This window comes from Rattus norvegicus, chromosome 3, assembly GCF_021556685.1.
Source record: "Rattus norvegicus strain SHRSP/BbbUtx chromosome 3, alternate assembly SHRSP_T2T, whole genome shotgun sequence".
Classification (NCBI taxonomy): Eukaryota; Metazoa; Chordata; class Mammalia; order Rodentia; family Muridae; genus Rattus; species Rattus norvegicus.
The window spans coordinates 75,411,064-75,436,451 of record NC_141536.1 but is presented as its reverse complement, the minus strand read 5'-3'; the positions used below and the strand labels follow the sequence as shown (position 1 = coordinate 75,436,451).

General features: G+C 38.3%; 1 protein-coding gene and 1 pseudogene across 1 annotated transcript; one reads left to right on the top strand and one right to left on the bottom strand.

Annotated features, from left to right (window-relative positions):
- The first annotated feature begins 10,345 nt into the window (after positions 1 to 10,345).
- Positions 10,346 to 11,254, top strand: Or4c3e (olfactory receptor family 4 subfamily C member 3E). The gene has a single exon (NM_001000364.1). The coding sequence runs from the start codon at positions 10,346 to 10,348 to the stop codon at positions 11,252 to 11,254; it is 909 nt and encodes a 302-aa protein (NP_001000364.1).
- Positions 17,579 to 18,416, bottom strand: Or4x11b-ps1 (olfactory receptor family 4 subfamily X member 11B, pseudogene 1; annotated as a pseudogene).

Genomic DNA, 25,388 nt, shown 5'->3' with positions numbered 1-25,388 from the left:
GCTGGAAGATAGTGTTTTCTTTAAAGAGTTGAGTCTTCATTTCAGACATCCAGGGTAAACATCTTCAGCTGAGTCTGGTTTTCATACTCAGAAAATAGAGCGATGGTATTCCTAGTCTGGTTGGTCATCTGTTTAGTGACCTTATCCTAGAAGCCAAACATTGGGGTGTCAGAACTGGAATCTTTAGGTAGAAAGAACAACCATATATTTCCCTAGTTGTTTTCTTACTTCTGACTGAAGAGTGCCAGAAAATAAGGGGCCAGGGTGTAGGGCAGCTGTATGTACGATGAGGCTGTGGTAGCTGCAACAGGAAGCATGTTGGGAATTGTTCTTATAGTCAGAGTTCAAAAATTACAACTGGAATTTCAGAAAACTTCAAACCCCTGTAAAAGGCAAACATACCTTACTTATGTCTTTCAAGTTTCAACGTGGCCACACAAGTAAGTTTTTCTCTTTTGTTGATAACTATTTTGCTAAACTCAAAGTTTATATTTTTATATTATAACATGCCAAAATAATCTCTTTGAAGATTGTGTGTATGTGTGTTTGTGTGTATACATGTGTGAGTGTATGTGTCTATGTGTGTGCAATTCACATATCTGTGCCTGTGGAAAGCAGAGATCAGTGTTAGCAATCTTCCTCAGTTGCTACTTTTTTTGTCTAGTCAGGTTCTTTCACTGAACCTGGAGCTGATGGTTTTGCAGGACTCACTGACCAGTGAACTTCAGGGCTCTACTTTTTTCTACTGTAGTGTTGGTATCACAGATGTGTGCTGTTTCTCTTTTAACATGAATGCCAGAGAGCTGAACTCTCAGGTGTGCACTGTAAGCACTTCACTGAGTCATCTCCCAAGTCCCCTCTTTGACTTTTAAAATGACTGTGAGTTTACTTTTCTCTCTGATTTTTGACTCATTTCTGAAATTGTCCTTTATATTTGATATAAAGGTCTAAACTGAGAAAAGGGACAGAGAAGTTAATAACAACTTAAACTGTCTTTGGAAAGATTTTGGTGCCCACAGTGTGTTCACATATTTATTATTTGGCCTTCTAAAACTCTCCAGGGCAAGTGTTGGCACCCTCATTATGCAAATAAAGAAACTGTGGACTTGGATTGAAGAATTCATGGGAAGAGCTAAGCATGGAGATTAAAATGATCTAAATACAACACATACTCTAAGTCTACAAAACTTTTATTTGTTTTCTCTGTCCAATCCCAACTCTGCCTCTCTTCCCCAGAAGCTTGAAATCATGTGGTATATCTAGGGCTCCACACAGATATGTCACAACTCCTAAAACTATGACTTTTGGTTAGAGTTTCAAGAGAACTTCACTTGAATTAAGACGGCCTCACTCATACACACACACACGCACGCACGCACACACACACACACACACACACACATGCACACATGCACACACACATGCACATGTACATAAACACTAATAGTCATATTAATAATGATATGTGAATTAAAACAAGAATGATGAAATTTAGCTAAGTTCTTGATATTTATTACTGGCTATGGTGAGAGAATTAATTAATCTATAATTTGGCATTAGCTATCTAAATTGAAAATGCCTCAAATTTGTATATATGATTATTAAACATTATATATTATATTATCAATTGGAATAAAATTAAATGTATAGTATAATTTAAAGAGTAAAAGTGATAGTGAACAAAAAGATTTATGTAGAAGAAAGGATGAACGAAAATGTATTATGTAGTAGTTGTTTTTTAAATTGTCAAATTAAAGCTTCCCACTTCTCTCAAATTTCTCTTTTCTAAATTCTCCCTAGTAATTGTGAGTAGCCATTCAGTATTTGTCATTGCCTTTTTGACTTTTCCTGAAGGCTCAGTTGATGCGTATCAATGCAAAATCCAGGGCTCAATCTCTTTCTCCTCATCTGTTCCTTTTGTCCTTGTGTGTGGTTAATAACCTAGGTTCTGAGAGAAAGTGGTGTAATGTAAGCTCAAACTGGGAAGTCAGAAAGCTTGGGGGCAATGTTTGTGACTTGGGCTGGCTACTTAGTCATTTTGTGTATCTAACGTGTAAGTAATACAAGAGTTTTGTAAGATTGTATTGGTCAGGGGTGGGGCAGTCTCTAGAACAGTGGTTCTAAACCTGTGGGTTAAAACCCTTTCAGGGCCTGCACATTAGACATGCTATGTATTGAATATTTACATTGCAATTCATAACAGTAGCAAAATTATAGTTATGAAGTAATAATGGAAGAGTTTTATGGTTGAAAGTCACCGCAACATGATGAACTGTATTAAATGGTTGTTGCATTAAGAAGGTTGCAAACTACTGCTTTACAGGAACAGAACAAAGAGAATGAATCTCCCAATCACACACATATATGCACGCACACACACACACACACACACACACACACACACGCACACACACACACGCACACGCACACGCACACACACAATGTTAGAACGGCTTATTGACTGGTTCAGCTACATCAACAATGGCTTTTAACAATGATAGGTCCAAGAATCCTGCATTTGTTCACTCCACAAGGCTGGATGTCTCAGCTGGTCTTCAGTATATGCTAGAATTCTGAAGAAGTCTCTAATTCTAGTGAAGGAATGAACTTACTAGTGATAGCAAGAACAAGCAGGCAAAGGGAGAACAGATCCCTTCTTCCATGTGGCTCTCCCAACCTCAAAAGATCTGGATTAGAAGTGGGTCTTCCTACTTTAAATGATTTAATTAAGGAAAAAAACCCCTCACAGGTATGCTCAGTTTTTTTGAGTTATAGGTAATTACAGATGTAGTCAGGTTGACAGCTGAGAATAACCATTACGATCATAAGAATTCTCTCCTTGATGTACTTCTAGAAGATAAACCTGGGAATTGAACAAAGTTGCTTAGACGGTAATAGATACAATCTGACTACTAAAGGATCATAGTGACTTTTTAATGTAGCTGATAGGGAAATGGTTTAAATTCCTTAGAGATATAAGTGATATTGGTGCTTCCTTCTTTTGCAGGAAGTTATTAGCATAGGAAGGTTATATAAGGCCAGGGCCAGTTGCCTGATAACTGCATTTGGAAAATTATGACTTAATCAGGAAATCTAAAGTAGTACAGTATGGTGTGGCAATGAGAGTGTTAATGGATGAAAGCTGAACATAATGTGGGTACACTCCCACCACCAGCAGAGGCCTTATGATGCGGCCAGAGTGCTTAAATTTTATTCCAAAGGTAAAGAGAGCTTTAGGCAATTAAAATGGATAATGAGATGATTGTACAATTGACCAATGTCACCATGATTGCCATGTGTGTGGATAAGCCAGGATTTGGGTGAGATATGAGGTAGAAAAGGCTAACAATGGCATTCTAGAATATCAACTTATTTTGAGAGTTGATCTGAGTTAAATGCTGAACATAGTTTGTCCTTGGGAAAGGTTTGTGCAATGCTTTAGGATAAATTTAGGAATGAATGGATTTTCTCTCTCATGTGTGTATGTGTACATGCACATATATATTTGTTATTCATATGGTGTGTACACACATGTATGTGTAGGTGTGTAGAAGCCAGAGGACAATGTCAGGTGTACTATTGTACCAGTCTCTAATTTATTTCCTTGACGAAGGTCCCTCATTGAATATGGAGTTTGATAAGATGTGATGACCAATTTTGAAATTATGAAATAGGTAAGGATGGCTTCTATGCTTTTGGTAGTCGGTACACAAAATAGAGTAAGTCGAGATGGCATTAAATGAGTTCAATTTTGAGGATGTGTCCATTTGAACTGGGAAGAGGAGTTGGAAGTTAGTGGTGTCATTGTACAAGAAAGTAGAGAAACAGCCTACAGCTAGTTAGTTTTAGTCAAATTACAGATTTAAATAAATTTGTTTTAAACTGACCATTGTTTATAACATGTTGATTAATATATTATGTGTTTTTCCTACCATATTCAAATTATGATTAGTATGTAATGATTGTAAAACTCAGCAGGATGAAGGCTGGTATTTTTTTTTAAATTGGATATTTTTTATTTACATTTCAAATGTTATTCCCTTTCCCTGTTTCCTGTCCATAAGGCCCCTCTGTCCCATCCCCTTCCCTTCTGTAAGGGTGTTTGTTCCCCATCCCCAAACACCACCCTTCCCACCGCCCCAGGCTGACATTCCCCTACACTGAGGGATCCAGCCTTGACATGACCGAGGGCTTCCCTTCACATTGGTGCCCAACAAGTCCATCCTCTGCTACATATGGAGCTGGAGCCATGGGTCTGTCCATGTGTACACTTTGGGCAGTGGTTTAGTCCCTGGGAGCTCTGGTTGATTGGTATTGTTGATCTTATGCAGTTGCAAGCCCCTTCAGCTCCTTCAATCCTTTCTCTAATTCCTCCAACGGGGGTCTTGTTCTCAGTTCAGTGGCTTGCTGCTAGCATTCGCCTCTGTATTTGATATGCTCTGGCTGAGCCTCGCAGGAGAGAGCTATGTCAGGCTCATGACAGCATGCACTTCTTGGCTTCATCAATATTGTCTAGTTTTGGTGACTCTGTGTGTGTGTGTGTGTGTGTGTGTGTGTGTGTGTGTGTGTGTGTGTGTGTGTGTGTGACTATATATATATTGTCTCTGCTCCAAAATTTGTCTCCATATCTCCTCCTAGGAATATTTTTGTTCTCCCTTTTAAGAAGGATTGAAGCATCCACACTTTGGTTGTCCTTCTTCTTGAGCTTCATCTGGTCTGTGGATTGTATCTTGGGTAATTCGAGATTTTGGGCTATTATCCACTTATAAGTGAGTGTATACTATGTGTGTATTTTTGGGATTGGGTTACCTCACTCAGGATGATACTTTCTTGTTCCATCCATTTGCCTATGAATTTCGTGAAGTCATTGTTTTCGATAACTGGAGTAGTACTCCATTGTGTAGATATACCAAATTTTCTGTATCTGGGTATAACCAGGAGTGGTGTAGCTAGGTCCTCAGGTAGAACAAAATCCAATTTTCTGAGGAACCTCCAGACTGATTTCCAGAATGGTTGTACCAGCTTGCAATCTCACCAACAATGGAGGAGTGTTCCTCTTTCTCCACATCCTCTCCAGCATCTGTTGTCACATGAGTTTTTGATTTTAGCCATTCTGATAGGTGTGAGGTAGAATCTCAGGGTTGTTTTGATTTGCGTTTCCCTGATGACTAAGGATGTTGAATATTTCTTTTGGTACTACTCAGCCATTCCTCAGCTGAGAATTTTTTATTTAGCTCTGAACAGGGTTTAGTTTCAGCAGGGTTATTTGGCTCTCTGGAGTTTAACTTCTTGAGTTCCTTCTATATATTGGCTATTAGCCCTCTATCAAATGTAGGATTGGTAAAGGTCTTTTCCCAATCTGTTGGTTGCCATTTTGTCCTAATGACAGTGTCCTTTGCCTTACAGAAGCTTTGCAGTTTTATGAGGTCCCATTTGTCAATTCTTGATCTTAGAGCAAAAGCCTTTGGTGTTTTGTTCAGGAAATTTTCTCCAATGCCCTTTTGTTTGAGGCTCTTCCTCATGTTTCCTTCTATTAGTATGAGTGTATCTGGTTTTATATGGAGGTTCTTGATCCACTTGGGTGCAAGTTTTATACAGGGCAATAAGAACGAATTGATTTGCATTTTTACATTCTGATCTTTAGTTGAAGCAGCACCATTTGTTGAAAATGCTATCTCTTTTCCACTGGATGGTTTTAGCTCCTTTGTCAAAAATCAAGTGATTTTTGTGGTGGGTGGTTCATTTCTGGGTCTTCAATTCTATTCCATTGATGTACCTGCCTGTCTCTGTATCAATACCATACAGCATTTATCACAATTGCTCTGTAATAGTGCTTGAGGTCAGGGATGGTGATTCCCCCAGAAATTCTTTTATTGTTGAGTATAGTTTTTGCTATCCTGGGTCCTTTGCTATTTCAAATGAATTTGCAAATTGTTCTATTTCTATGAAGAATTGAGTTGGAATTCTGATGGGAATTGCATTGAATCTGTAGATTGCTTTTAGCAAGATAGGCATTTTTGCAATATTAGTTCTGCCAATCCATGAGCATGGGAGATCCCTCCATCTTCTGAGATTTTCTTCAATTTCTTTGTTCAGAGATGTAAAGTTCTTGTTGTACAGATCTTTCACTTCCTTGGTTAGAGTCACACTGAGGCATTTTATGCAATTTGTGACCATTGTGAAGGGTGTAATTTCCCTAATTTCTTTCTCAGCCTCTTTATCCTATGAGTAGAGGAAGGCTACTGATTTGTTTGAGTTAATTTTATATGCCGGCACTTTGCTGAAGTTGTTTATCAGGTTAAATAGTTCTGGTGGAACTTTTGTGGTCACTTAAGTACACTATCATATCATCTGCAAATAGTGATATTTTGATGTCTTCCCTTCCAATTTGTATCGCTTTGACCTCCTTTTGCTGTCAGATTGCTCTGCATAGGACATCGAGTACTACATTGAATAAGTGGGGAGAGAGTGGGCAGCCTTGTCTAGTTCCTGATTTTAGTGGGATTGCTTCAAGTTTCTCTCCATTAAGTTTGATGTTGGCTACTGGTTTGCTGTATTTTTCTGTTAATATGTTTATGTATGGGTCTTGAATTCCTGATCTAAGACTTTTAACTTGAAGGGGTGTTGAATTTTGTCATATGCTTTCTCAGCATCTAAAGAAATGACCATGTGTTTTTTTTTCTTTGACTTTGTTTAATAGTGGATTATGTTGATGGATTTCTGTTTATTGAACCATCCCTGCATCCCTGGGATGAAGCCTACTTGATTATTATGGATGATCATTTTGATGTCTTCTTGGATTTGGTTTGTGAGAATTTTATTAAGTATTTTTGTGTCAATATTCATAAGAAAATTTGTCCAAGTTCTCTTCCTTTGCTGGGTTTTTGTTTTGTTTTGGTATTAGCGTAATTGTGACTACATTGAAGGAATTGGATAGTGCACCTTCTGTTTCTATTTTGTGAAATACTTTGGAAAGTATTGATGTCAGGTCTTCTATGAAGGTCTGATAGAATTATGCACTACATCATCTGGTCCTGGGCTTTTTTTGGTTGGAAGGCTTTTAATAACTCCTTCTATTTCTGTAGGAGTTATGGGACTGTTCAGATGGTTTATCTGATCCTGATTTAACTTTCGTAGCTGGTATCTGTCTAAAAATGTGCATTTTATCCAGGTTTTTCAGTTTTAATATAGGCTTTTGTAGTAGGATCTGGTGATTTTCTGAATTTCCTCAGATTCTGTTGTTAGTCTCCCTTTTCATCTGATTTTGTTAATTTTGATATAATCTCTGTGCCCTCTTGTTAGTCTGGTTAAGGGTTTATCTATATTGTTGTTTTTCTCAAAGAACCTGCTCATGGTTTTGTTGGTTCTTTGTATAGTCCTTTTTGTTTCTACTTGGTTAGTTTCAGCCCTGAATTTGATTATTTCCTGCCTTCTACTCCTCTTGGGTATATTTGTTTCTTTTTGTTTTAGAGTTTTTAGGTGTGCTGTCAGGCTGCTGATGTATGCTCTCTCTCCTGTTTCTTTCTGCAGGTACTCAGAGCTATGAGGTTTCCTCTTAGCACTGTTTTCTTTGTGTCCCATAATTTTGGGTATATTGTGCCTTCATTTTCATTAAATTCTAAAACGTCTTTAATATCTTTCTTTATTTGTCCTTGACCAAGTTATCATTGAGTAGAGTGTTGTTCAACTTCCATGGTCATATGGACTTTCTGTAGTTTTTGTTGCTTTGAAAGACCTTAGTCCATGGTGATCTGATAGGATGCATAGGATAATTTGATTCTTCTTGTATCTGTTGAGGTCTGTTTTGTGACCAATTATATGTCAGTTCTGGAGAAGGTACCATAAGGTATAATCTTTTGTTTTAGGATGAAATGTTTTATAGCTATATGTTAAATCCATTTGGTTCATAACTTCTGTTAGTTTCTCTATGTCTCTGTTTAGTTTCTGTTTCCATAATCCATCCATTGATAAGAGTGGGGTGTTGAAATCTTAAACTATTATTGTGTGTGGTACAATATGTGCTTTGAGATTTTGTTATGGTTTTTATGAATATAGGTGCCCTTGTTATTGGAGCATAGATATTTAGGATTGAGAGTTCATCTTGGTGGATTTTTCCTTTGATGAATATGAAGTGTTCTTCCTTATTTTTTGATGATTTTTGGTTGAAAGTCAATTTTATTCGATATTAGAATGGCTACTCCAGCTTGTTTCTTCAGACCATTTGATTGGAAAGTGGTTTTCAAGTATTTTACTCTGATGTAGTGTCAAGCCACTGTCAGAGACAGCAAGGCCAGTGAACACCAGAGACAACAAGATGGTAAGAGGCAAGCACAGGAACCTAAGCAACAGAAACAAAGAAGACTTGCTATCGTCAGATACCAGTTCTCCCCCTAAAGCAAATACTGGATATCCAAACACACCAGAAAAGCAAGATTTGGATTTAAAAGCACACCTCATGATGATTATATAGGACATTAAGAAGGACATAAATAACTCTCTTGAAGACATGCAGGACAACTCAGGTAAACAAGTAGAAACCCTTAAAAAGGAAACACAAAAATTCCTTAAAGAATTAAAGGAAAACACAACCAAACAGGTGAAGGAATTGAACAAAACCATCCAGGGTTTAAAAGTAGAAGGAGGGAGGAGAGGGGGAAAGGAGGATTAGGAGGAAAGGAGAGAGGGGAAGCTGTGATCTGGATGTAAAGTAAATAAATAACTTAATAAAAACAAAATATTAACAAGAAGAAAAACTAATATTGTTCTTAAAATCAAGACTATAAAACTTTTATAGTGATACTATCACTTTGAGTAAAACTTCAAGAACTTGATTTCAGTTTAATTGCCTGAAGTATCTTCACTGATGAAAATCATAGAAGATAAGAGTCCAATTTCATGTATGGAAAACTGAATGTTGACACAACTCTATTTTAGATTTATAAAACTGGAAATATTGTATCTTGTTGGTCTTGTTCAAGACTTGAAATCTAAAAGAAGACCACCAATTTCAGTTTGTGAAATTGAATTATTGGTGCTCTGATATGCTCTTAGGTAGCATGTAACTTTTTTTATTTTAATTTTCTTGGATATTTTAGGTATAAACATTTCAAAAGTTATCCCCTTTCCCCCTCTCCCATCCCCCTCCCCCCTACTTCTAGAAGGACGCGCCCACTCCCAGCCACCCACTCCAAGCTCAACACCCTGGCATTGCCCTATATTGGGGAAACGAGCCTTCACAGGACCAAGGACTTCTCCTGTTGATTCTGCACAATGCCATCCTCTGCTACATATGTAACTTGTGTCTTAATTTTAGCACTTGGTGCCATTTACTGCCAGCTCTGAGGCAGGCTGTGTTGCAGACAGGGCCAGTGGAGAGAAGGGTGTGTGACACACGGCAGGCAGGAAGACCCACCTTCCCTTTCTTGATATTAAAAGAACATGTTTACTGGCTCTGCAACTTCAGGCAAAAATGGTCACCTTCACTTTCACTCCCAGATCAAAGGATCTAATGTATTTCTGGTAGTTGCCCCTAATAAAAAGATTGGAGGCATTTTCCCCATCAATTAATTACTCTGAAACTCAGTTTAGCAGGGGTAGGCCTGCTACAGGTAGGGATGTGGATGAGGAGAACTGTTGAAGATATTATTAATCTGAGAAAATAATCAATTATTATTATTATCTTTAAAAATAAAAAGGGATAGGGATTGAGGATTGGAGTGATGACTAAGCATGAAAAGAGCTTGTTGTATGATTGTGAAGACCAGAATTCAGACTCCCAGTACCCCAGTAAAAGCTGGCAGATGTTGCAGACCAACCGTAATCCCAGCATGCAGCAGGCAGAGACTCCAGTATCTCCAGGGTAAGTTGTCTAGCCAGATATCTGTATCTGCAAGCTTCGGGTCTCAGTGAGAGAGACTCTGCTTCAATGTATAAGACAAGGAGTAGCTGAGAAAGACACCTAATGTTAACATCTGGCTTTTGCACACTCAGGCATGTACAACTGCACACACATGTGAACACCCAGATGTGCATGCATAAGTGCATTAAACCATATACACAGACACACAGACACACAGACACACATGCACACACATAGACACACACACACGCAGACACACACACATAGACACACACATAGACACACACATACACATAGACACACACACACACACACACACTAAAAATGTATTGTGTCTTACATGCCCCAAAGCAAAAAAGACAATAGCTTGAGAGATATTTATGTTCTCTATTCCTTTACACTTCCTCCAGCCTCCAGTGACTTGAAATGTTCCAAAGAGCCAGTAACTGACCTCCTTGGTAAATCTCTGGATGCAGCTGAGAGTTCATGGATAGTCCACGCAATGTTACAGAATTTTTCATGCTGGGACTTTCCCAGAACCCACAGGTGCAGAGGATGTTGTTTGTGCTTTTTCTGCTGGTCTTCCTGGTCTCTGTTGGGGGAAACGTGCTCATCATTATCACTGTCGCTTTCAGTCCTACCCTGGGCTCCCCTATGTACTTTTTCCTTTCATATCTGTCCTTTATTGATACTTGTTATTCTTCTTGTATGACACCCAAACTCATTGCTGACTCCCTGCATGAGGGGAGAGCCATCTCTTTTGAGGGCTGCTTGGCCCAGTTCTTTGTGGCTCATTTATTGGGAGGAACTGAAATCATTCTGCTCACAGTGATGGCCTATGACCGCTATGTGGCTATCTGCAAGCCCTTACACTATACCACCACAATGACCAGGAACGTCTGTGTTGTGCTGGTGGCAGTGGCTTGGCTGGGTGGCTTCCTGCATTCATCAGCTCAGCTCTTTCTGGTCCTTCAGTTGCCCTTCTGTGGTCCCAATGTAATCAATCACTTTGTGTGTGATTTGTATCCTTTACTGGAGCTGGCCTGCACTGACACATATGTCATTGGCCTGCTGGTGGTGGCCAATAGTGGTGTGATTTGCCTGCTGAACTTCCTCATGCTGGCTGCCTCCTACATTGTCATCCTGCGCACTTTGAGGTCCCACAGTGCAGAAGGAAGACGGAAAGCTCTGTCTACCTGTGGGGCTCACTTCACTGTCGTTGCTTTGTTCTTTGTGCCCTGTATATTTATTTACATGAGGCCATCATCTACTCTGTCCATAGACAAAATAGTAGCTGTGTTTTATTGTATTTTGACGCCCATGTTCAATCCCCTGATTTATACTCTGAGAAATGCAGAGGTGAAAAATGCCATGAAGAATCTCTGGAGAAAATGAGGAATTGCAAATGGAAGACAGAAGTTATTGTGGGAGAAATAAACCATAGCTGTAAGAATTTACAGTTTTTATGTTACTTGAGTCAAAAATTTCAGGATAAAACTGCATGAACATTTGAAAATATGCATAAATCCACTTAGAGTTTCTTTATAAGACTTTTCTCCAAACTCAAGTATATGAAAGAGCAACCTTTGTCTTCCTCACCTATGTTTAAGAAGTAATCTCTCCCAACCTGGGATATTAAGCACTTGTGATGAGCAGAGTGGCTTTGCTGATGACTAATAACCCACTCTTCCACCCTGGATGCTGCACTGTGCATCACTTCAGTCACTGATGGTTCATCCTGCATCTGTATTCTATCTACAATAATAACAGAAGAAGCTATAGCTGGGATATTGATAATACCTCAAATAAACTTAGCACTGACAACTCAGATTATGAAAACATACAAAGCTTGATTATAGTCAAATTAACATGACATGATTATATAATATAAATTGTATGTGAAATAGTGAAGTACAGTTCTACATTATATATATATATATATATATATATATATATATATATATATATGATCCCTCATCACATATGAATGATGGATGCTAATGCAGTGTATGGTATGCTTCTTTTAAAAATATTTATTTATTTATTTATTTATTTATTTATTTATTTATTTACATCCTAATCACTGGTCCCCCCTCACAGAGTGCAAGAACATATATCTCATTTAGTTGTCATTGTCATTTCATTAAAGGAAAAACAACTATTTGTTTTTTCTTTTTTGGTGACAGCGTGTTTGTTCAATTACTTGTCTTGTTATTGAAGATATTTTTTAATGGAAAATAACCACAAGATTAAACCCTAGCTTCATCGATAAGAATCCATTGCTTTGCTTTCCAAAAGTAGAAATTTAAATGTATTCATTCTGAGGCTGAGGTCCTTAAGTGGGAAACTAGAGGAAGGCACAGGAAACACCATTGAGTGCTGAGAGAGAAGAAGCTTCAGAAACAGAGAAGATGGAGAGAGATGAGGAAGACTGGGGGAGGGACCAGGACTTGAAGAGAAGTGACACCCAAAGGACAACAGAAAGGAACAAGGACTGTAAACTTTACACAGGACATCAAAAGAGCAAAGAGAGGGTTGCACACTTCGTCATCAGCTTCTCAGTTCTTGATACACCCACGGATAGTTTATAGCAGTGCCAACCAGGTGGGCTTTGTGATTTTCCAATACACAAAACTGTCTTGGGAAGCTGTAATGCAGGCTGAATACCACTGTTGATTCCTCTGGTATGTAAGATGGCACTCTCACTACATTCTTACTCTCAAACAAAACCACACACTTCCTAATGCTACAGAGAATATACGTGAGCACCAGATTTTTCTCAAAAAGGATTGTCAAAAAGGACTCTTGTGGGGGTGGATCCAACAAAAAATTTCAACTTTGTTTTAGAAAGTAATAGTGTAAATACTCCAACAAGATAAACTAACAATATACTGCTCACACTCCAAAAACATTGCATGCAATCCTAAACATGAGCAGGATTACATATCACATTATGACTTTCTTCTCGTGTCAGAAAGATGGTCATACACACAATTCTCCATATCCGACTATGTTACAAATAGCACCATAGAGAAATGTTCACTTAAGCAGCTGCAGAGACACGGCTGAATCTTGCTAATAAATAATCTTTCTGAATGAACAGATAGCAGATTTAGGCATTTTGTTGAAGGAATGTACAAAGGAACCTCAAACCTCCCATGTGCTATTTCCTGGAGAATCTTAGACAGCCATTATCAAAAGCTGAATCTTACTATGATTTCCAAGGAACAAGCATCTTTAATGGTAGTCATGTATTGCAATCACCTGTAATCATAAAAGGAACAATTATATCTGCTCACCACCATCTCTTTGGAGGAACTCAGGATTCTTCTGGTTGAGGGGCATTTGAATAGCAGGCTATGAAATGTTATCTAAGATTTATATGGTACCTGTTACCTTCTAATGGTCTAACATGGAGTTTTAAGGATGTGGTCTTACATATGCATACTATAGTGACAACTATCTTTCAGTTATTTAAGCAAATTATGTTTCATTTCATATTTATATAAAAATAATAATATATTCACACATATATTATTGTTGTGCTTTCCCCTTCATCCACTCTTCCCAGCTCCTCCTTATCTTCTCTCCCACCCAGATCACCCATCTTCAGTCTCTCATTAAAAACCAAGTAGTTTTCTAAGAGATTATAATAAAATTAAACAAAAAATAACACATGGGAGGAGGACAAAATAATAAAATAGAAGGAAATTAGTTCTTGAAAAGAAAAAAACAGATATAGATGCAGACATTCAGTCATTTACATAATCAGGTATCCCACAAAAACACTAAACTGAAAGCCTTCAAATATATGGGAAAAACTGCAGCATAAAAAGAGAGTATATATATATATATATATATATATATATATATATATATATATATGATAAAAATTTTTTTTTGGTTCTTTTTTTTTTTTTTTCGGAGCTGGGGACCGAACCCAGGGCCTTGCGCTTCCTAGGTAAGCGCTCTACCACTGAGCTAAATCCCCAGCCCGATAAAATTTTTTAAAAAGCTGGCACAATATTATAAGAGAAGAAAACTCCAAAGATGCCAATGAGTTTTATTTTGTTGTTGTTGTTGTTTTTGTTTTGGTTTTTTTGTTTTTTTTAAATGTTTTTGATTGATATCTACTGCTCAGGATGCAGCAAATCTTTAAGAGTACTTTGAGTAATTTGAGCTTTTGGGCTAATATGCACTTATCAATGAGTGCATACCATGTGTTTTTTTTGTGATTGGGTTACCTCACTCAAGATGGTAGGTCTATTCATTTGCCTATGAATTTCATGAAGTCATTGTTTTTAATAGCTGAATAGTACTCCTTTTTGTAAATATACCGTATTTTCTGTATCTGTTCCTCTGTTGAGGGACATCTGGGTTCTTTTCAGCTCTGGCTATTATAAATAAGGTTTCTATGAACATAGTGGAGCATGTGTCTTTGTTGTATGTTGGAACAACTTTTGGGTATATGCCCAGGAGAGGTATAGCTGGGTCCTCAGGTAGTGAAATGTCCAATTTTCCGAGAAATCTCCAGACTGATTTCCAGAATGGTTGGGTGTACCAGTCTGCAATCCCACCAACAATGGAGGATTGTTCCTCTTTCTCTACATCCTCATCAGCATCTGTTTTCATCTGAGTTTTTGATCTTAGTCATTCTGACTGGTGTGAGGAAGAATCTCAGGGTTGTTTTGATTTGCATTTCATTGATGACTAAGGATGTTGAATACTTCTCAGCCATCCACTATTCTTCAGTTGAGAATTCTTTGTTTAGCTCTGCACCCCATTTTTAATAGGGTTATTGATTCTCAGGAGTCTAACTTCTTTAGTTATTTGCATATATTGGATATTAGCCCTTTATCAGATGTGGTATTGGTAAAGATCTTTTCCCAATCTGTTGGTTGTCATTTTGTCCTAATGACAGTGTCCTTTGCCTTACAGAAGCTTTGCAATTTTATGAGGTCCCATTTGTGGATTTTTGATCTTAGAGCATAAGCCACTGGTGTTTTATTCAAGAAATTTTCCACGGTTCCCATGTGTTCAAGGCTCTTCCCCACTTTTTCTTCTATTAGTTTAAGTGTATTTATTTTTATGTGGAAGTCCTTGATCCACTTGGACTTTAGCTTTGTTCAGGGAGATATGAGTGGATCTATTTTCATTCTTCTACATGCTGACTTCCAGTTGAACCAGCACCATTTGTTGAAAATGCTATCTTTTCCCACTGGATGGTTTTAGTTCCTTTGTCAAAGACCAAGTGACATTGGTATGTCAGTTCATTTCTGTGTCCTCATTTCTACTCCAATGATCTACCTGCCTGTCTCTGTACCAAATTGTGATGCCTTTGGTGTTTTAGCCCAGCAGTCAGTTTAGAGGATATGAACTTCATGAGAAGATTGAGAAACGTTAACTTAGTCAGTGCCTTCCTTTATTAAATAATGATCCCTCTATCTGCCTTGTAAATATAAACACTTCCAATAAAATTCAAACTATCCAAAAGATAGTACTTTGAAGGAGAAACAATTCTTCAATCTTCTTACTCTTCATACTTTTGAACAGTAAATGCCAGATGTTGCCGAATATCTTTCAGTTCCATTTTCTTTTAAGCGATTAAACAGTTATACTTGGGTATGATTAGGTTATCTCTTTTGGTAAGAATAGCACAGTAGTGTTGTATGTCTCTGGAGCACATCATATGAAGCTTTGTGTGCCACTAATTCATCTTAATACTAGTGATGTTCACTTTGGGCAACTGTATAAGAGGTGGTTAAGAAGGTGCTTGTTTCCTTTTATAATTAACAGGCATTTGTCACATTAACTCATTTATTTCTCAGCCAAAATAAATACATTGCTGAGGACTAGCCTGGGAGGATTGGATTGGTGCAAAGTCAGAGTTTTAGGCAAGGATGCAGCTGAAAGCTGACAGGTTACTCATTAATGTGTAGAGGCTGAGCTTGGAGACAGCTTTCAGGTTCTCTCTCTCTCTCTCTCTCTCTCTCTCTCTCTCTTTCTGTCTCTTTCTCTCTTTCTTTCTTTCTTGGAGTTCACCTCAGTCTTTTACTGGTCACAGACTTTCTTGTTATACAATAATACATGATCAAAAGTGTTTCCATTATTTTCCCAAGGGCAGTATTTTTTTCAAAAAACTCCATTTAACCATGTCATCCACAAGCACAATGCACACATAAAGTCACAGTTCATTGACTGCAAAGTCACAGGTCTGCATCCACAAAAGCAAGTTATAAATTAACTTTGAACTCTCAGAGTAACCTCAAATTCACAAGTTATTTGGGCATAAACTTGCTGTTACAGCATTGGCATGAAAACAGAGAGGTGCTAAATAGGTCAGAGTAATGTTATATTTTTAGCTTGTCTAAATTTGCAGAATCTCTTCCTCCTATTTATTTATCTGAATGTTTCTACAATGCTTTCTAAACTCTTTCCCATATGCAGTACTAATTCCTCTCACAGCTTCCTCCAGGGCTTCTTCACAAGCATGAACTCTATCCCATAGATTTTGTACCCTAATTTCTTAGGCAGGCAATGTCAGGGGGTCAAATCAGTATGTTCTAATCTTTTCAAGAAGGTCGGTTCACTAATCCAACAGCCCCTCATGGGGTCCAAAGTCTTCAATTCTTCTATCTATCCTTTTATAATAAATATATATTATATATCTGATATATAATATATATGAAGATATATATTTCAGTTTCCTCCAATATTTCTCGATCAAACTTTCTATTATTAGAGATCTCCCCTTGTGGGGCCTCTTACCACTGCTCACATCCAGTAGACACAGTTATTTATTCTCTATTCTGTCCCTTGTATTTCCTATGGACATCCCTATCTTTAGTGACCCAAGCCCATTGTTCCTTTTCCTTGGTGTCTTCAATATTCTTAACTACTAAAACTTCATGTTTTTCAAAAACATTTCGTACCTTAAATATTTCCTGGTACAATTCAATCATTATGAGATTGGTAAAATTTTCCAGAAAATAACTAAGGCAGTCAGCCTCCACATCAAGAACCCATTGTCATGTTATGCCTGGGTTGACTACCTGACTGATTATGGCCAGAGCAGTTTGTTCTTAATAGACATCAGAACCAGTTGCTTCTCTAGTAATGGCCTTGGTCCCTTTTCCAGATTTGTTTTTTTACCAGAATTGTATTGGAGGACAAATATGGTATAGAAAATGACAAGACAGATAAGCATACAAGAAAGAGCAATGTCATCTGTATACTAGAAACCCAGACAAGCATTATTCAGGTTGATGGTGCTCCTGCAGTCAAAACTGTGCAATACACTATGTTCACAACTATGCTGCACCTAACAATAAATAAATAAATAAATATATTAAATTAATTTTTTGTTTTTATTAAGAGTATACTTGTAAGACAAATTATTCAAATTAAATCTATGGAGCAAAAATGTTTCTGCTTCATGTCATAGTAACATTACCATAGAAAATAAATCTAAATCAAAAGAAGTATAGTTTAATATTCTGCTTCAAATATTTGCTACAGTATTATGGATAGTGGTAGGAAATAAGACTGCAAACACTAAAATAGCTAATTATATAACAGTATTTTAATAGCAGGACCTAATTTACAATGTTTTGGAAGATATTTATCAGCTACAATAATGCTAAATGAGCCTTTTGTGCCCTCAGTGCCCATAAGTTTGAACTTAGCATCATTCCAATCCCAATAGCCAATATCCGCATTCTATTTTTCATCTACTTCCATTGTCTTGAACCATAGATTCTTCATGGCCTTCTTCACTTCTGCATTTCTCAGGGAGTAGATGAGAGGATTGAGGAGGGGGGTTATCACCGTGTAGAACACAGCTATCATCTTGTCTACAGGCAGGGTATCAGAAGGCCTCAAATAGATGAAGACACATGGACCAAAGAACAATATAACCACAGTGACATGGGACCCACAGGTGGACAGAGCTTTGCGCCGTCCCTCAGCACTCTGAGTTCTCAGATGGAACAAGATGACCACGTAGGAAGCTAAGAGGAAGCAAGTCACAGAAATAATGGTCAATGGTATTGGGTCCACAGAAGGGCAAAGGAAAGATGAGAACTATTTGGGCAAAGGAATGCACAAAGCCTCCCATCCATGCTGTTCCCACGAGGACTGCACACACCTTTCGGTTCATGATGCTGGTGTAGTGCAGGGGCTTGCAGATGGCCACATAGCGGTCATAGGCCATCACTGTGAGCAGGAAAATCTCAGCACCACCAAAGAAGTGCATGAAGAAAAGCTGTGTCATGCAGCCCCATACAGATATGGATTTCTTTTCAGCAAGGAGATCCAAGATTAGTTTTGGGGCTGTTGTGGAGGAGTAGCAGATCTCCACAAAGGAGAGGTAGCCAAGAAAGAAGTACATGGGGGACCCAAGACTCCTGCTGGCTACCACAGTGACCACCATGAGAAGATTCCCAAGCATAATGGCCATGTACAAGAGTAGAAATATCACAAAGCAAACTCTTTCCACCTCTCTATTAGAAGAGAGTCCCAGAAAAAAGAACTCAGTCACATTGTGTGTGTCAGTCATGAGGGAGCACTTTGGGTGGTATGATCTGAAGTAATACAAAGGAGATAAGGAATTCATGAAATTAGTAATTTAAATAAAATCTTTTGCAGAAAACTTTGAACTAAGTATTTAAAGATACATATGAGTCAATAATTAAAATAAGAGCATACCAAAAAGACATAGAAAGTGTGAATGCATTGTATATGACTGTAATTGTGCAGAAAATAACCAAATGTAAAACAGAAGACAAATAATACCCCTCATATATGAAGGAGTATTAGGGAATTTGAGCTTTATCTACAGTCAATGAGGAATCATCAAGAATGTCTCAGCCTTTGATCAAATGACCTTGCTTGTAGACCGCCAAGTCAAAGTGGGGTGACCAATCATAAACTCAATAAACCCACTCATGTTTCAACATCAGGTAGCCAGGAAAGTATTGTCATATCCAAGTTAAATAATTTTCTCATACTTTTGACACCTTTACTGTGCTTCCCACTATAGATTTCCTTCTTTTCCTTTCCCCTGGCTCAGTTTCCTATCTTGGTTTAAGAGGGGTGATCTTTCATCTCTTACATGTGCATTAGTGTCTTCAGAAGACACGTCCATAATAAACCTCCCTTGACATTCAACATCCCTTAAGTCGATCACAAACCTCTACATATACACCATCTGTGACCTTCATTCTCTTTTTTCTCTGACCTCACTGTCTATAGCTGTCTATTTGATGACACCATCATAGTTCAGACCATGCTCAATTTTCTTGTTTGCTGGCATGCTCATTTCCTCCAAACTTATGCCTCCAGTGTCAGTAGTCTCTCAAAAATGCCCACTCATGCTCCGGATCATCCTTTCCTAGAGATATGCATAACTGGGTGCTCAGCTGTGTGTGCACTTGTACATGGAGGTGTGTGTAGAAGACAGAGGTTGACAGCGCACATCTGCAATTCCAACCCTGGGTGAGAAATACATAAGGGCCTGGAGCTCACTGAACAGTCAGACATGCAAAAGCCAGCAGCTCTAGGTTTGGTGAAAGAATCTTATTTGACAAAATAGACTGTAACTGTGGTAGATTTCTAATCCTGATATTTGCTTTCCACAGGCACAGGTATTCATATGCATGTGCATGGATACACACACACACACACACACACACACACACACACACACACACCCATAAAGAATTTTCAAAGAGATTATTTTGTTAACTTATAAGAACAAATATAAAATTTGAATTTAGCACAGATATTATCAAGAGTAAAAAAAAATAAACTTACTTGTGTGGCCAAGTGGAAACTTGAAAGGCTTAACTAAGATACAACTGTTCTCTTGCTGAAGGTTTGAAACTGTCTGAAGTTCCAGTTGCAATTTTGAACTCTGACTTTGAGAGCAGTTTCCAACATGCTTCCTGTTGCAACCACCACAGCCTTATCACATATACAGCTTCCCTACATCCTGGCCTCTTCTTTCCTGGCTTTCTTCATTCAGTAATAAGAAGACAATTAGGTGAAAAGATGGCTGTTCTTCCTATCTAAGTATCCCAGTTCTGACACCTCAGTGTTTGACTTCTAGGATGGAGTCACTAAACAGATGACCAACTAGAATAGGAATACCATCACTCTGTTTTCTTTCCTGTTCTGAAAATCAGACTAAGTTGAAGGTGTCTTCTGTAGGTGTCTAAAATGAAGACTCCACACTTAAAGGAAAGCAACCTTTTCTAACTCCCAAGCTGGAGGAAGTTGGCACTGAACCAGTAATTTAAACACCAGAGTCCCCTGCGGCTCTGTCTTTCCCATAGCCAAGGTGGGATAATACAGAGAGGTGGACAATGTCTGGAAGAATCTGTGACCTATGATTTCCCATCTTTACACAGTCACACTTTAGTATCCATAAAAGAGTTCAATAGCCACATCAGTTGCTTATAGATTCACTCTCACCTAGATCTCTATTACCATTTTTCCTTTTGGGTAAATAATTCAAGCTGCATCGTGTGTCATGAAGCCATCCTTTAGCAGATATCTAATCTTCTTGAGTCCTAATTTTAAGCTCTCAAAACAGGAACAAACAAATATTTGTGTTTGAGCTATTTCAAACTAGTATTCTTGTTGTAGCATCTCAGGTAACCTAAGAACATGAACATACATTCTAAACACCCAAAACAGTTATGGTGGTACACATTGGCAAGGGTGGACAGCAATATAATCTCTTTAAAAGATTTATGGTTTAACCATTACTAATTTGTATGCATATTTATTCAATTACTTTTTAAAGCAATTAAGCATACTCTTCAACAACAATTTTATACTGAACTCCATATGCCAAGGAAACCTTTCCTCATGTAAGATAATGCTTACAAGAGCACCTATCTTTAAAAAAAAAATAGAAGCAACCAACACACCTAACAAAATGCTAAAATAAGTATAATATATTCATACAACAAGTTATTTACAATAGAAAATGGTAAAATATATGTATAGCCCTTTGAAATATGTTAAGTGAAAATCTCAAGCTATAAGACTGAGTATAAATGGCATTATTTAGTAAAATCAGGGCCAAGAAAAACCGATGTTTTAGTTACATATATTTATGTTACATTTAAAAAAATATTGTTGACTTATTTATTAAAAGGTGTGTGTGTGTGTGTGTGTGTGTGTGTGTGTGTGTGTGTGTGTGTGTATGAAAGTTAGAAAGCTAGTATGGGACCATGTATGGAAAGTAGAAGAAAGCAAGTAGTGGGGGAAAGGATATCAAGGGAACAAGAATGGTTAAATGAGATGGAAGGTGGGAGAGTAGAGGACAGAGTGTGGGGAGGGAAAACTTAACACTAAAGACATTTGCAAATGCCATATTGAAACCTACTACTGTAAAAGTGTATTTAAATACATACAGCATATACATACATATAACATATGGTATATAATACATACATACATACATACATACATACATACATGTACTTTTAAAAGATTAAAAGGAGTCACACTATAAAGAGATGGTGACCCACGGATCCCGGCCCGCAGCAGCTCTCTGCTCCCAGACCCGGTGAGAGAGAGACCCAACCGCCTGGTCAGGTGGGCACTCCTGAGGCTGCAGAGCTGAAGAGACCACCAACACTGCTCACCCCTGCCCACATCCCTGGCCCAAGAGGAAACTGTATAAGGCCTCTGGGCTCCCGTGGGGGAGGGCCCAGGAGCGGCAGGACCCCTGCCAGAGACACCGCCGGACCCTGAAAAAAACAGATCGGATAAACAGTTCTCTGCACCCAAATCCCGTGGGAGGGAGAGCTAAACCTTCAGAGAGGCAGACAAGCCTGGGAAACCAGAAGAGACTGCTCCCTGCACACACATCTCGGACGCCAGAGGAAAAAGCCAAAGACCATCTGGAACCCTGGTGCACTGAAGCTCCCGGAAGGGGCGGCACAGGTCTTCCTGGTTGCTACCGCTGCAGAGAGCCCCTGGACAGCACCCCACGAGCAAACCTGAGCCTCGGGACCACAGGTAAGACCAAATTTTCTGCTGCAAGAAAGCTGCCTGGTGAACTCAAGACACAGGCCCACAGGAACAGCTGAAGACCTGTAGAGAGGAAAAACTACACGCCCGAAAGCAGAACACTCTGTCCCCATAACTGACTGAAAGAGAGGAAAACAGGTCTACAGCACTCCTGACACACAGGCTTATAGGACAGTCTAGCCACTGTCAGAAATAGCAGAACAAAGTAACACTAGAGATAATCTGATGGCGAGAGGCAAGCGCAGGAACCCAAGCAACAGAAACCAAGACTACATGCCATCATCGGAGCCCAATTCTCCCACCAAAACAAACATGGAATATCCAAACACACCAGAAAAGCAAGATCTAGTTTCAAAATCATATTTGATCATGATGCTGGAGGACTTCAGGAAAGACCTGAACACACTTAGGGAAGCACAGGAAAACATTAATAAACAAGTAAAAGCCTACAGAGAGGAATCGCAAAAATCCCTGAAAGAATTCCAGGAAAACACAATCAAACAGTTGAAGGAATTAAAAATGGAAATAGAAGCAATCAAGAAAGAACACATGGAAACAACCCTGGATATAGAAAACCAAAAGAAGAGACAAGGAGCTGTAGATACAAGCTTCACCAACAGAATACAAGAGATGGAAGAGAGAATCTCAGGAGCAGAAGATTCCATAGAAATCATTGACTCAACTGTCAAAGATAATGTAAAGCGGAAAAAGCTACTGGTCCAAAACATACAGGAAATCCAGGACTCAATGAGAAGATCAAACCTAAGGATAATAGGTATAGAAGAGAGTGAAGACTCCCAGCTCAAAGGACCAGTAAATATCTTCAACAAAATCATAGAAGAAAACTTCCCTAACCTAAAAAAAGAGATACCCATAGACATACAGGAAGCCTACAGAACTCCAAATAGATTGGACCAGAAAAGAAACACCTCCCGTCACATAATTGTCAAAACACCAAATGCACAAAATAAAGAAAGAATATTAAAAGCAGTAAGGGAAAAAGGTCAAGTAACATATAAAGGGAGACCTATCAGAATCACACCAGACTTCTCGCCAGAAACTATGAAGGCCAGAAGATCCTGGACTGATGTTATACAGACCCTAAGAAAACACAAATGCCAGCCCAGATTACTGTATCCAGCAAAACTCTCAATTAACATTGATGGAGAAACCAAGATATTCCATGACAAAACCAAATTTACACAATATCTTTCTACAAATCCAGCACTACAAAGGATAATAAATGGTAAAGCCCAACATAAGGAGGCAAGCTATACCCTAGAAGAAGCAAGAAACTAATCGTCTTGGCAACAAAACAAAGAGAATGAAAGCACACAAACATAACCTCACATCAAATATGAATATAATGGGAAGCAATAATCACTATTCCTTAATATCTCTCAATATCAATGGCCTCAACTCCCCAATAAAAAGACATAGATTAACAAACTGGATACGCAACGAGGACCCTGCATTCTGCTGCCTACAGGAAACACACCTCAGAGACAAAGACAGACACTACCTCAGAGTGAAAGGCTGGAAAACAACTTTCCAAGCAAATGGTCAGAAGAAGCAAGCTGGAGTAGCCATTCTAATATCAAATAAAATCAATTTCCAACTAAAAGTCATCAAAAAAGATAAGGAAGGACACTTCATATTCATCAAAGGAAAAATCCACCAAGATGAACTCTCAATCCTAAATATCTATGCCCCAAATACAAGGGCACCTACATACGTAAAAGAAACCTTACTAAAGCTCAAAACACACATTGCACCTCACACAATAATAGTGGGAGATTTCAACACCCCACTCTCATCAATGGACAGATCATGGAAACAGAAATTAAACAGTGATGTAGACAGACTAAGAGAAGTCATGAGCCAAATGGACTTAACGGATATTTATAGAACATTCTATCCTAAAGCAAAAGGATATACCTTCTTCTCAGCTCCTCATGGTACTTTCTCCAAAATTGACCATATAATTGGTCAAAAAACGGGCCTCAACAGGTACAGAAAGATAGAAATAATCCCATGCGTGCTATTGGACCACCACGGCCTAAAACAGGTCTTCAATAACAATAAGGGAAGAATGCCCACATATACGTGGAAATTGAACAATGCTCTACTCAATGATAACCTGGTCAAGGAAGAAATAAAGAAAGAAATTAAAAACTTTTTAGAATTTAATGAAAATGAAGATACAACATACTCAAACTTATGGGACACAATGAAAGCTGTGCTAAGAGGAAAACTCATAGCGCTGAGTGCCTGCAGAAAGAAACAGGAAAGAGCATATGTCAGCAGCTTGACAGCACACCTAAAAGCTCTAGAACAAAAAGAAGCAAATACACCCAGGAGGAGTAGAAGGCAGGAAATAATCAAACTCAGAGCTGAACTCAACCAAGTAGAAACAAAAAGGACCATAGAAAGAATCAACAGAACCAAAAGTTGGTTCTTTGAGAAAATCAACAAGATAGATAAACCCTTAGCCAGACTAACGAGAGGACACAGAGAGTGTGTCCAAATTAACAAAATCAGAAATGAAAAGGGAGACATAACTACAGATTCGGAGGAAATTCAAAAAATCATCAGATCTTACTATAAAAACCTATATTCAACAAAATTTGAAAATCTTCAGGAAATGGACAATTTCCTAGACAGATACCAGGTATCGAAGTTAAATCAGGAACAGATAAACCAGTTAAACAACCCCATAACTCCTAAGGAAATAGAAGCAGTCATTAAAGGTCTCCCAACCAAAAAGAGCCCAGGTCCAGACGGGTTTAGTGCAGAATTCTATCAAACCTTCATAGAAGACCTCATACCAATATTATCCAAACTATTCCACAAAATTGAAACAGATGGAGCCCTACCGAATTCCTTCTACGAAGCCACAATTACTCTTATACCTAAACCACACAAAGACACAACAAAGAAAGAGAACTTCAGACCAATTTCCCTTATGAATATCGACGCAAAAATACTCAATAAAATTCTGGCAAACCGAATTCAAGAGCACATCAAAACAATCATCCACCATGATCAAGTAGGCTTCATCCCAGGCATGCAGGGATGGTTTAATATACGGAAAACCATCAACGTGATCCATTATATAAACAAACTGAAAGAACAGAACCACATGATCATTTCATTAGATGCTGAGAAAGCATTTGACAAAATTCAACACCCCTTCATGATAAAAGTCCTGGAAAGAATAGGAATTCAAGGCCCATACCTAAACATAGTAAAAGCCATATACAGCAAACCAGTTGCTAACATTAAACTAAATGGAGAGAAACTTGAAGCAATCCCACTAAAATCAGGGACTAGACAAGGCTGCCCACTCTCTCCCTACTTATTCAATATAGTTCTTGAAGTTCTAGCCAGAGCAATCAGACAACAAAAGGAGATCAAAGGGATACAGATCGGAAAAGAGGAGGTCAAAATATCACTATTTGCAGATGACATGATAGTATATTTA

What these genes read in the sequence shown, in the direction of transcription:
- Or4c3e (NM_001000364.1), top strand. Translation starts at nt 10,346, where the DNA reads ATGGATAGTCCACGCAATGTTACAGAATTTTTCATGCTGGGACTTTCC.